Consider the following 13196-nt stretch of genomic DNA (forward strand, 5'->3'; position numbering starts at 1 on the left):
AGATCCTTCCATCTTCTGAGACCTTTGATTTCTTTCTTCAGAGACTTGAAAATCTTATCATACAGATCTTTCACTTCCTTAGAGTCACACCAAGGTATATTTTTTGTGACTATTGTGAAGGGTGTTGTTTCCCTAATTTCTTTCTCATCCTGTTTATCCTTTGTGTAGAGAAAGGCCACTGATTTGTTTGAGTTAATTTTGTATCCAGCTACTGCACCGAAGCTGTTCATCAAGTTTAGGATGGCTAGAGCCCCCAGAAGGAATCCCAGCCTCTGGTTTGGTGGGGTTCCTTTGTCTCTGGTCCTGCTGGCACAAAACCCTCCGGGATTCTTTGGAACAGATATTGTGTTCCACTCACCAGTGATCCCAAGATCCTGGGTGTGCTAGGGCGCCTGCCGGATCTAGTTGGTTTATTGCTGTGTCTCATGTTTCTTCCTAGTTACTGAGAGTGAGGTGTTTATTGCTTCCAACTCCTAATTTGTTTCTCCAATGCTACAATTTTTTTTGTTTATGTTTGTTAGTCAGTTATTAGGTACATGATTTTCAACCTTTCACTTTGTTTCTTTGTTATATTGAACCCTTTATATGATGCAAATTTATATTTTTATAATGGAACTTTGAACTTTTCTATACTGTCCTCTCTTAAAAGACAGTTCTATATTTTGTAACTCTATTTTTCTTTGAAGTATATTTTGTCTATTACATTTAGTATCTCTATGTTCTCTTTCAGCTACTATTTGCACATTATATTTTTTGATTCTTTTAGTACTGAAATATTTATGTTTTTCATCTAAAGTAAGTCTCTTGTAGTTTGTACAGGTTGAAAAATAATCTCTACTTCAAACCAGTGTATTTTGCCTAGGATGTTTGGCCCATTTATATTTAAACAATTTAGTGATTGGTGAACATCTGCCTTTTCCACACCATTCATTATTTTTTACGGACTGCATTTCTTGGGTCGCTCCCTTTCCACATCATTTTCTCCTTCAGTGTTTCAATAGTTTTTATTCAGTGTTGAAATGTTGAAACTCTTTTTGTGTTTCTCTTGTGTATATTTTATAGCTGTTGTTTTGGTTACCCAAGGAACACATTTACATTGTTTGCCTAATCTGAATTTGTAGCAACATACCTTGGATAATACATAAAGCTGTGACTCTTCACAGCTCTGTTTCTGCATCTTCTAGTTGCTGATGTCACAAGGTCACAATTATATTCATAAAGAATGTACTTCAAGTCCAGAAAAAAACCCAACAGAGCCAAAGGACCTTTGAATTCCCCCATAAGTCACCGCAGCTGGGCAGACCGCCTTAATGGAACGAGATGTAACAGGCATAGCTGATACCTTCTCCCTCCTTACCTCTGATCAGAAGCAGCAATTGGAAATCAGAACAAGATCTTTGATATTTGCATGAGATCAGTTTTGCCCAAACTGGCCCCTGTAAACAAGGTGTAGTGTACTTCCAGAACAGTCTGCAGTGGCCTGGGCTTAGTGGATACACAGCTCTCACTGTGCTAAAGAGTGACATTGAAATTAATTACAGCAAACTGTTTTAAACTTCTCCTAGAGCTTGTAAGCATTCAGTAGATCCCAGATATGGAAAAGTCGTCACGTAAGACAATGCTTTTGGAGCCTTTGGCACGGGATGCTGGCACAATACTGGTGCTTCTTATTAATGTTTCCCAAATCTTATTTGCTGAGAAAATGTAGGTACAGATTTAATTTCCCAAATTACATGAATAAAAAAGAAGGAAAGAAAGAAAAATAACAATAATAACAACAAAGATTGAAATAAAATTTCCCAAATGGTGCCTGTTTGCAGACATTTACCTAAAAAATATTGAAGGAAGCAGGTTAATGTCATTTTGTCCAAATGAAAGAGTAAGAGAGCAAATGAGCAAAGCATCAACTCGGTTTGGAATGTAGGCAAGTTTACAGATCTTAGTTTTATACTACCACTGGAAATGCAATTCTGGCTGACAGTGTCGGAATGGCCTCTTCGGTTCTATGAGGAACAGGAATCATCTTCATGGGGCCCTAGTCCATAAGCAAGACAATATCCACATAATGCCCTGAATGCACTACACTGGAGATCTCAATGGAGCAATGTGCCAGAAAACAGAGCTTCCAAGACACGTCTCAGAGGTTTGTTCCTATCCTAATTTGTCAGCAGTATGTATTCTCTTCCTAGATCTGTGGGAGTCTGTTATTTGCATGGGAGTTACAGAAAATACCTTACCATAATGAACAATCTTTCAAGGAAACTGTAAATGAATAGTTATAACAAAATAAACAAAGTGAAACATTATTTATATTTAATTATGAATATTCATCTGGTATTGTGTTTGTACACCAACTGTGTACACCAAAAGGTTAAAGTCTCACATCATTTGGAGACGGTGGCATGGACCTACATCCTGAGCTATGAGCAGTTCTAAGCAGGAGAACTGTTTGAGCCAGTACAAAGTTAGACCCTGTCAGCTAAAGTAGGTAATTTATTGAAAATATTTGTTTATATTTTAATAGCCCTTCCTATTACTATTTGAATAATAAAATTTTAGGTATTCTCTATGTTGGCAGCTAAAACCAAGCAACCAAGCAATAAAACTCCAGCCAGCCAGAACTGAGTTCTTTGAATTCTGTTTGATTATGTGTTAACAGGGCAGACAGTCTTTGAAATCTGATTAACCAGCTCAAACATGCATGAAAAAGGATAGCAGGAGATTTCCTAAATAATTCAGTGTTCTCATAATTTCCCAATAGTCTACAATAGGATGCCTATGATGTCATCTATCTATCTATCTATATCTATCTATCTATCTATCTATCATCTTTCTACCTATTACCTATCTATCTCTATAACTGAATGCCTATGATATATATATATAAGAAATATAATGTACATACTGTGTTAACTCATTCTGAAAATATTAAAATATGCATGTTTTCTCAACTTATTAATTCACAATCAAGAAAGCAAAAACCCACAATTGTTTCATTTTAATTGTTCTTTAAAGATAAAAATGAAGGATTTTGGACACTGCACTGAATCTTAGGTTTACAGTATAGTCTACATATTTCTAGGCAGGTCTCTAGAACACTCTTTAGCTTTAAAATGGACACCCTGAAATGTAACTTTATAGCCCCCAAACGGGAAAATTAACAAATCCTTTCCCCACCGAAAACCATATCACAGTACTCTTCTGAAATGTCCTCCTGCAGTACAAGGTCACTGCCCAAAATGAAGGCTCGCTTGCAGAAACAGCTTGTTTTGCTGTTAAGCCTGAAGATGTTCCAGACTGACAAGTCCAGGTGAGGAGCAGAGCTAGTGGTAGAGCACCTGCCTAGTATGAATGATGCCTCAAGTTCATCCTTCAGCATCATCAAAACGATCAACAATGATACCTTTCTTATTTGCTAAAACATATCCTAGTTGCTAAATACCAGTTGCTCATGAGACAACATGCTTGAAAAGTCAGGATCCAAATTGCCCTGGGGTTTTCAAAGGCTGAGCTTATATGTTTTACGTGGAGTTTCTTTTGTTTCTGACTTTTCTAAACATGTACACATACATACAGTTGATCGGGGTCTTTTAAAATAATTTATTCACAGGTCTGAAAGTCATATTTAAATTTTCATACTGCAATTCAGCTTCTGTGTGGACCTAATGTCAGTGGAGCCTTAGCTCTCACGCTTCAAACATCATTTGTAATAAGCAGAGGGGTGGACCAAGCTAAAAGCCTACTTGCTCCCCAAATGGAAAGTGTGCAAATGGAACAACCCCCCAGAGTGCTTTTCCTTGCTCTGCTCTCTCCATTGGTTTGGAAATTGTAGTCATAACACTAGCAATATACCACTGAGCACAATGTGTATGGAGACAAATTGGAGTAGATTCGTTCCTGATTCAAACAGGAATCGTCTATAATGTAAGACTGAGAGACTTGGTGCTGCCTTAGCAACATCTAACAAAAATTAGCCACATGGAAGCCCAGGCCACAAAAGCATCAGCCTCCTCTCCTATCACACGAGTTGAGATCTTTTCTTTCCCACCTCAGTGACACAGAATCTTTGCAAATTAGATGATTGTTATATACAATCAATCTCTGTGACTTCACAGAAATCATCTGACTTCATCTCCTTTCCACTCTGTAAACAGAGTTGAGTTCTTCCAGCTCATTCACACAGTTTTGAGACTGTAAGGTCTAATAATTTTGGACCAAGTAAGCCAGGTTAAAATGGACATAAATGAACCAAACTTTCAATCAGATGTGATTGGAGCCTAGAGTGCTATGGGTTCATTATAATAGAAACTACAGGAGCTTAAAAAGGCTCAGAATAACCAAGACTAAAATATCTTGGGGTCTTTTTCCATTTTAAAGAGAACTGGATAATTCTGTGTGGCTGAAGACTGACAACCTAATGGAAATATAGAAATCTGCAGTTTCTCACCAGGTAACTGCATTAGCAACAAACCCTTAATACTGCCTGTTAGTTGAAAGGAGCATAAAGACCCATCTGTTTTCATATGAGGCGCCACATTCATACAGTTTTTTAGCCAATTATACTTAGCTACTGCTAAGTTCAGTTATCGGAAAGTACTTTCTCCTCTGTATTTTTTTTAAACAATAATGAGAAATCACATGCATGCTGACTTTTGTTATAATTATGCTATATATATTAGCAAAAGTAAAAAAAAAGCTGTCTTTAATACAGGTCCCTCTCATTGCCTCCCTCTCATGATATACCTATAGGATATGATATTGTTGTCTAATAGCATCCTGAATATTTCTGCATGAATTTCTCATTTTTTTTAATTAGTTACATTGGTGGCACAATGCTTGAGTGATCTTTGACAATTTTATGTTTCATTGTAACAATCATTTTGGATAAGCAATATTATAAATGCATAGCATCAATATTATATACAATTGGTATATTACATGAACCTTTTGCACATCCATATACACATATGATATAAAGCTACATAGTTTCACTTACCAGAATTAAGAGGCAACTTGAAGCCAATTTTGTGTGCTCAGGGATGGTAGAAAACACTGACAAAATCAAGCAACCAAACACAAGGAGAAAACTGCAAAATAAAGGAAGAGAACTTTGATGAGAACCGTGCAGAATTGTCCCTAAAACAAATAAAGCACCAGATTCACTTGAACATGTCTGAACTAAATAATTACTGAATACTTGAAGTGTCAGTGTACAGTAGGATATTTCATAGAAATGCGGCCCTTTTTGCAACTGAACTCAGGAAGACATGGTTGTAGGTGTTGATAGGTGTTGTGGTGTGTGTGTGTGTGTTTTGTGTGGTACTGCATTTAAATGTTAACACTTAAGAATCTGTGAATTTCCCCATACAACTCCTCCCCCAAAAGGAACCCTAAGCAAGAACAATTGTGGTTTTGCTCTCCTATCTGAGAACACAGACTCTCCTTTCAAGAAGCAGAAAAATCCGTTTGTCAAATCTGCAAAATACCAGACATGTTATGGTTGCAAAGTGCCCATTGCCAGTGTATGATAGTGCTTATGGAGTCTAATTTCTATTTTTTATATTAATAGGAAGAACAGGAAAAGAGATAACTTTTCTTTCCCACCTGTGGATATTAGAAGTAATGAGCAAGGACTTTCTATTAATGACTGTAATGATGTTTCTTTGGTTGAGGAAGGAGTAGGGACGAGTGATGAGCTCCCAAGGAAAATCTCAAATGAAAGAGAAGTCTGTTTAAACCTGAAGCTGAAATGCAAGCTATCAAAACAAATCACAACCATTGAGGAAGTGCTGAAGACTAAATCTCACCATTACTGATGTCCAGCAAGCTCATTCTATAAGGCCTTCCTTATTACAGAGGAATTAAACTCTACTTCCTCGTGGCTTGTACCAAGACTCAGAAAGTCTTGTAAGTCCATTTACCATGCTAGACACACAGTTCCCTGGCACTCTAGTCAAGGATTGGCTAACTATGGCCTCAGCAATGATTCTGCTTCCTTCTGCTTCTTTCACAATTGTTGAGATTTTTATGTACAAGTATTTTATTGAAAGTAAACTGCTCTCTCATACAATTCATCCCAGCAACTGTTTTTCTTCCTTCCTCCTTCCAGCTCCCTCCCACCTTCCCTTCCCCCAGATCCACTCTCCCTTCACTTCCAAAAGAGCAGGCCTTCAAGAGACAACCAAACATGACTAAACAAGATATAATAAGAAAGCCAAAAGACCTCATACAAAGGCTGGACAAGGCAACCCAGTAGGAGAAAGAAAGTCCTAAGAGCAGACAAGAGCGTAAGAGATATACCCACTCCCACTGTTAGGAGCCCGAAAAAGCTCCAAGCGACCAGTTGTAACATACACAGTGGACCTGGTGCAGAACCTTCTGGCCAGGTGCATGCCGCTTCAGTCTCTGTGAACCCATGTGAAGCCTGCTTAGTCGATTCAGTGAGCTGTGTTCTCCTGGTGTCCTCCATCCCCTCTGAATTGTACACGTTTCCACCCCCCCCCTTCCCTGGGTTTCATCCTTTCAAATCCTCACTATTCCCTTTTAACATCTCCTGTGTTAGTCCCAACCCCTCTCAAATCCATGACCTTTCCTTCTGTAAATATATATGATGTATATCATGTATATGTATAAATATGCAAAACCCTCCTTCTGTAAATATATACGATGTATATCATGTATATGTATAAATATGCCAAACCCACTGCATCCATTTAAGTGTTGCTCATATGTATATGTGTTTAGGACAGATCACGTGGAATTGGATAACCTATCAGGTTAACCCTGAGAGAAATTGGATTGACAGTCAGCAGCCACTGACTGTCATAGTTTTTCATGTAGGGGCAGGACTTGTTAAATGCTGACATGTTGATTGGTGTTTCAAATTTTCATTCCATCACAGTGAATCAAAACATATCAATCTCAGGTCAGAAAACATATCATCTAAGGAACCTGGTAGTAAATACATCATGTTATTCTGACTGTCATAACTACATGGTTTTACACTTGTCATGTGAAAGCTGCTATAGACAACAGACCAGTGACAATAAAACTTTATTTAAAAATAATTGCTAGTGGCATATTTGCAATAGAACCTTTATACCCAAGACTCTGGGGACATTGTGCAAGGGAGGACAGAAAGATGTAAAAGATGTAGAACCCCTGGTGCTGGATCGTGTATTCTAGACCCGAGGGCACGCTGTATCCATGAAATCGTAACAACACAGTTCCCTAAACAATACCTGAAAACATGTCAGTCAACATACCAGTGTTTCAGAAGGCCTACCCCTACATGAAAACTATAGGCAGTCAGTGCTGCTAAGGGAGGGGAACCCATCCTCTCTAGGAGTTAATTCTCCAATAGGAATAGGTTATCCAATTCAAAGTGAGAATGAGGGCCAGCTGTTTAAAAGTATTTAATATTCAATGATGAAGAAAAGAGAGTATGGAACCCAGTTGGACAGTCTTTTCAATGTGGGTCTCCACGAGAACACATAGGTTGCATGTCCATGGGGCTGAGCCTGAGGTCAAAGGATCTTTCCTGGAGAAGAAAACAACCCATCGGTACTGATGGTACAAATGGAGCTAGGGAGAAGAATTGGGGGGGGGGGGTGTAAAGGGATACTCTAGTGTGAGGACTATGAATCAGGATGAGATGCAAGTATGTGTCCAGTTTTCACTAATTCATCAGCAAGATGGAGTTGATGAACACCCGCAAGCTAGTCATTGGAGATGGGGAAGAGTCAAGGGGAGAAGTCCTATAAATCCATGTCTCTGTACAGCAGACATTTCAGTCCAGCAGAAAGTGCAGATTATCTTAGTATTGAAGACCATACCAAGACTTTGAAGTTCACTGATCAACTGAAGGGTTTCTCCATAGAGGAGTTGGTCCACACAGGGAAATGGACAAGGGGTACACACAGAGTGGTAGTGAAAGGCAGAGGAAAATGTGCACTTCCTGTTTGAGATGATCCACAAGAAGGATGTATTAGCATGAAACATTTACTAGAGGAATATATGCCAGAAGGAAGTACAACACAAGAAGGCTGCAAGCCTGGAGAGGAGATGTTTCTAAGGTAGATTTTGTATTTAGTTTAGTAGTTATGAAAGATCTTGTAGATAGTATAGATGAACTTAGAGTTCCGAATAGCATGCACCTCACTGCAACACAGCTCCAGACTCTCAACCCAGTGCTTAGCCATAGTCTGCTGTACAACTCCATCAATTTTTATTCCATGAAATAGGGAGAAAATAGTTTGCTCCACAGTACCTTTTTGGAAGCTAAAAATAAGTAGGGGCAGTGGTGGGACACTGTCTGTCTGAGTGTCTTGATTCATGTCAATAGGCTTCTGAGGGGTCTTTGCATGGAATTTAGGGCATTTTTGAAATGAGTAGGAAGAAGGCTGATTTTCAGTTTTCACTATGATGGGATTACCAGCACTTTCCAATTGGTTATTCAAAAATTACAGATATTGTCATATTACATTTTATACCATAAATAAAAAAATCACAATTATTTAATCTTGAATAGTGATTTTTGTAATCATTATTTCCAGATTATGGCAATTGTTAGACCCTGACTATGGGCTATTTTAATGCATCAATAATAAAGCACTAATAATTAATAATATACATCAATAACAATGTATCAATTTAATAGGACACTTAATACAATAACATAATATAATATTATTAATAATGATTAATAATAAATGAATGCCTTGCCACATGACAAGCATGTTTGACCCTTCAATCCTTGCATTTTGACATAATTTTATCTTTTGTAATTATCTATATTTCATGTATTTAAAAACATTCTGACAAATGGCTTATAGGTTTAATTAGTCTACTAATGTATTCATAATATACTTATACACAAAATTAAAATGGTAATTTTAATGGTGACAGGTCATGAACGTAGGGTTGTGAACTGGAAAATGGCCTTGTTTGGTAGCCACCAATGACTTACCAAGGTAATCTTATCAGTGATCAGCTTAAAACTACCATGAGATAAACATATTCCTTCAAGATGACTCCATAGCAGCTTCTGGCCTTATTTTATCTGAAGCATTTCTATTTTGTTTCAGATAAGATTCATGCTTATCCAAGCATTTTTTTTTAATCCCAAGATTCTCATTTGGAAAGCACTGATTATTTTAAGATGAGAAGAGTATTTATGAGAAAGTAAATATTACCAGTCTCAAGGCTGCTCTGTTTAGCCAAGAAAAGTACCATCAACTTTTTATGTTAGCTAATTAAGAATCAATTTCTGGGATGTAATTTAGCAAGAAGGCTGAGCTGAGAAACCCAGGTTCTTGTTTGAACAAATGATGCCCTGATTCCATGGCTTGTGCTTTCAGAGCAGGTGCACTTAGCTGGAATTAAAACGGCATGCAAATATAGCACTCAGAAAAGCTTAGCTGATGCTCTGCCAAAGGAACCTTAGCAAATTACATTGTTATCATTCTTGCACGCACACACGCATGCACACATGTATTTGCACACACATGAACATATACACATGCACACACACACATGCATCCATGAAGCACAGGCATACACACACACACACACATACACACACACACACACACACATGAGCATACACACACATGCACAAACAGGCACACATGCACATACATACACACATGCATACATACACACACACACACACACACACACACACACACACACACACACCCCTACCTAGCCATTCACAAACAACTGTGAATGTTGCAGTGAAGAAACTAGACACAGAATGAATATCTGACATGGAAATTTCACAGGGCTTCAGTAAGGAGGCTTTGCTGATATTGACACAAATATACATTTCTCCCCAGAAGGCAATCTGTTGCAAGTAATTTGGTGGACTGTCAGTTTTATTGAAAAACCTTTGGAGGAGAGGAGATCATTAAATATTACATGGTATAGGATCATGGGTTTAAAATAAAGCACTCTAATGAGAGGCACAGAAATACTTAAGAAATGAAGACCTTAGGAACCGTTTACATAAAAACAATTAAATACAGCTACACTGCTTCATAAAATTTCAAGTATTGCCATGATGAAGTGGGCATTTTAGTGTATTGTATGGAAGACATTTGTATGTGCATCAAAGATTATGATGTCTAAAGCACGAGTGCTGGTATTGGTATTAGTGACTTTAGATGATCCTCTTGCAGCATGCATTAGCGTGTGAAGTTGAAGCAGTCTAATGAGTCAAAGCCTTGTGACCACATTGGCTCAACATTTGGCTCTTGCATCCTAAATTTATCTGTCTTTATATAAATTTAGTGCTCTGTGAAATATCCTTGGAGCATAATTTTTCCATGAAAGATGTCCAGTTTTCACCTGAAGTCTCTTCTAAGCACATCTCACCCTCCACTGCAAGCAACAAAACCGTAGTAAGAAGTTTTGTTGTTTTTCACAGTGAGCTACTAAGTCACATGTATTAATACTCTAATACAATGATTACTATAATCTCTGTGAAGTTCTACCATGAATTCTGATATGTTATGTATTGTATGTAGTATTAAAAAGCAATCAAGGGACTGGGGGACTAGTGACTTTTACTTTGTTATTGTGTTTCTGAAGAAGGGTCTGAAAAATGTAAGTGATGTAGAATTTTGAAAATCTATAAGCAATTCAAAAGGCTTCCTATCAGAGTAGAGGCTACACTGTGCACATACAGTTTTGGGCATACATTGGATGAAGCTTGCTTCAATGATCAATGAATCCTTGTGATCAGAAGGTTCTCTGATCGAGTCTCTCATTTCCCAAAGTGGTTATCTTTAAGCATTCCTGAAAGACATTTGTTCAGTTTCTCTTTGAGTCCTTCCAGGGTCCTGAACCTTTCTGCCTACTCAGGCCTGCGAGGCACAGCTCTACTCTTGGAAAACTGCTTCCTCGGTGGGCTCAACTCCATAGAGAACCTTTGCCATTGGTTCTTCAAGCTCACAACTACAGAAAGCATGCACGCCTACCTCCCACAGAAAGCTCATCATACACTTAAGGATGGCTTTACTCTTGCTTCCCCACAGGTTTTCTGACTGAATATGCTGAGACTCTGTTGTCTACTATTCATAGGAAGCAATGTCCTGATCTCGTACCCCTCTCCTCACTGTGCCTTAGATGTGCCCACTGTGTTACTACATCCTTGATGTGAGGCTGACATTGTGTGACCCTCCAATGTAAGCAAAAGATCTGGCATTCAGTTACCAACATAAAATAGCTCCAACTCTTGTCAGGAAACTCAAGTCCAGATTTTCCACTCCCCAGATAATAGCAAAACTCTGGTTTCAAAATGCCTACCTGGCTTAAGGACACTTCAATTTCTGTCTCTTTGCTACCACTTCACAAAACCTGGAGTGAAACTGAACACTCTTGACCTGTATCCTGAGAGTACACCCACACTGGTCCCTAACGTAATTACTTTTTACTAAACTGTGTTTCATTTTCTGCTCTTTCCTTGAAAAAGAATAATGAGCATTCAACCAACATGCTATGTTCTGAGAGTTTCTCAGTATTTTACATTGAATTGGTTCCTTGAGGCATCCCATAAGACATTCTTGCCAGTATTTTATTGCAAAAGATCTCTATATTGCTTCCAGAAAAAAAACCAATGATGAGGTTTTGGTATGAGAGTGATCTTTTAATATGTTTGTATCATCACCTTGACTGTTAGGATGTTCAGATATGAAACTGAATTTGATGCTAATAACGGCCTATTGAATTATGAATGAGGATGTGCACAATCGCAGATGCCTTTCCTTGCCGATTTCTGTCTACTTTCCTATCAATACTTGATCCTCTTGGCAGTGTACCTGTCTCAAATACTTAAGAGAGTGTGTACCAGACCCTGCAGACTCAGACACTTTGTGCTCTCATAGAGTTTCTGTTTCAGTAATAGATAAGTCTTTTGTTGTTTTTACCCATCTACAGTGTGTGTGTGTGTGTGTGTGTGTGTGTGTGTGTGTGTGTGTGTGTATGCGTCTGTCTGTCTGTCTTAACTTCTTAACTATTTTCTCTATGAGTCAGGCAAAGCTCAGCCAAATGACTAAGAGTACAAGTAATGAAGATGTAACTTCACCCACCTTCATTCTTTGAAATAAGGTGTTAGTGCAGCTTAGAGTTCTCTTGTTTGTTAGGAGTCAAGTACAACCCCCGTCTCCAACTTGAATTAAATTCAAATGACAAGATGTTGCTCACTCAGATTTGAAAGTTTTCACAATTGTTATTTTACATATCATTATGCTATGTTATGTTTTTTTCAATTCATTTATCCATTGGAAGATCTGCCAACTCCCATTACTCAGAATCTTTACATGCCTGATGCTGTCTTCTGGAATCTTCTCTCGAAGCTGTGTTTGTCTCTGGGGAAGGGTCCTGCCATCCTATTTAACTTTCTCTTTCTACTCCTTCAGCACATTATAAAGCCCATTTGATGGCTTTACTGAAATCGAGACATTTTCTCTCCTCTATTACTCTGCCACGCGAGCTGCTAACCCTATCCAACTGGAAAAATAAGCGTAATTTAATGTTCTTGCTCTTGGCAAATTTGTGTTACTTTCCAGAAATCAGTTACCCTTCTGAATTTATTATACATCAGTGCTTAATATTCTATCTGAAGCATTTCTAGGAATTGCTATTGAACTTATCAGTATGCAGAGTCGAGCCCCACTTGCTTTTGTTCTTTTTGTTTCCTGATGATCAGAATTTCCTCCTGCCTCTGACCACTTGGAGCCCACTACATTTTTACAGGATTATTAAAGATTATTAATTCAAGTAATTCATTATCATCTACAAATCTTCAACACCTTACAGTAAAATAAAATTTGGGCCAGAAATATGAATACACATGTAGCTGACATTTTAAACCATTTTATATTTTCATTGTATTTTAGTCACATTTAAACTGCATAAGTTTGAAAAGTCATGATGTCATTTTTGGAAAATTAGGGCCAGGTTAGGATTTAAAGACCTTAGTTTCTCTATGTGATCATAATTATGTTGACAGCCAGTAGTAAAAGTATTTTCTCCATTCTTATTATTTCCTTCCTCAGAAAAGACCACATATGCTAATTTAAAGGGTTGTTTATTTCAAAAAGGCTTCATTTTTAAAGCTCCCCTTTATTTTGAATCTCTCTCTCTCTCTCTCTCTCTCTCTCTCTCTCTCTCTCTCTCTCTCTCTCTCTCTC

At 37.9% G+C, this 13196-nt stretch overlaps 1 protein-coding gene across 1 annotated transcript in view; it reads right to left on the reverse strand.

The window, feature by feature from the left end:
- Nucleotides 1–13196, reverse strand: part of Kcnq5 (potassium voltage-gated channel subfamily Q member 5) — a 572009-nt gene that overhangs the window by 211811 nt on the left and 347002 nt on the right. Inside the window, exon 2 of the mRNA XM_021197422.2 lies at nt 4997–5087. Within this exon, the coding sequence (XP_021053081.1) occupies nt 4997–5087 (91 nt within the window). The remainder of the gene's footprint in view (nt 1–4996; nt 5088–13196) is intronic.

Source organism: Mus pahari, chromosome 5 (assembly GCF_900095145.1).
Source record: "Mus pahari chromosome 5, PAHARI_EIJ_v1.1, whole genome shotgun sequence".
Taxonomy (NCBI): Eukaryota; Metazoa; Chordata; class Mammalia; order Rodentia; family Muridae; genus Mus; species Mus pahari.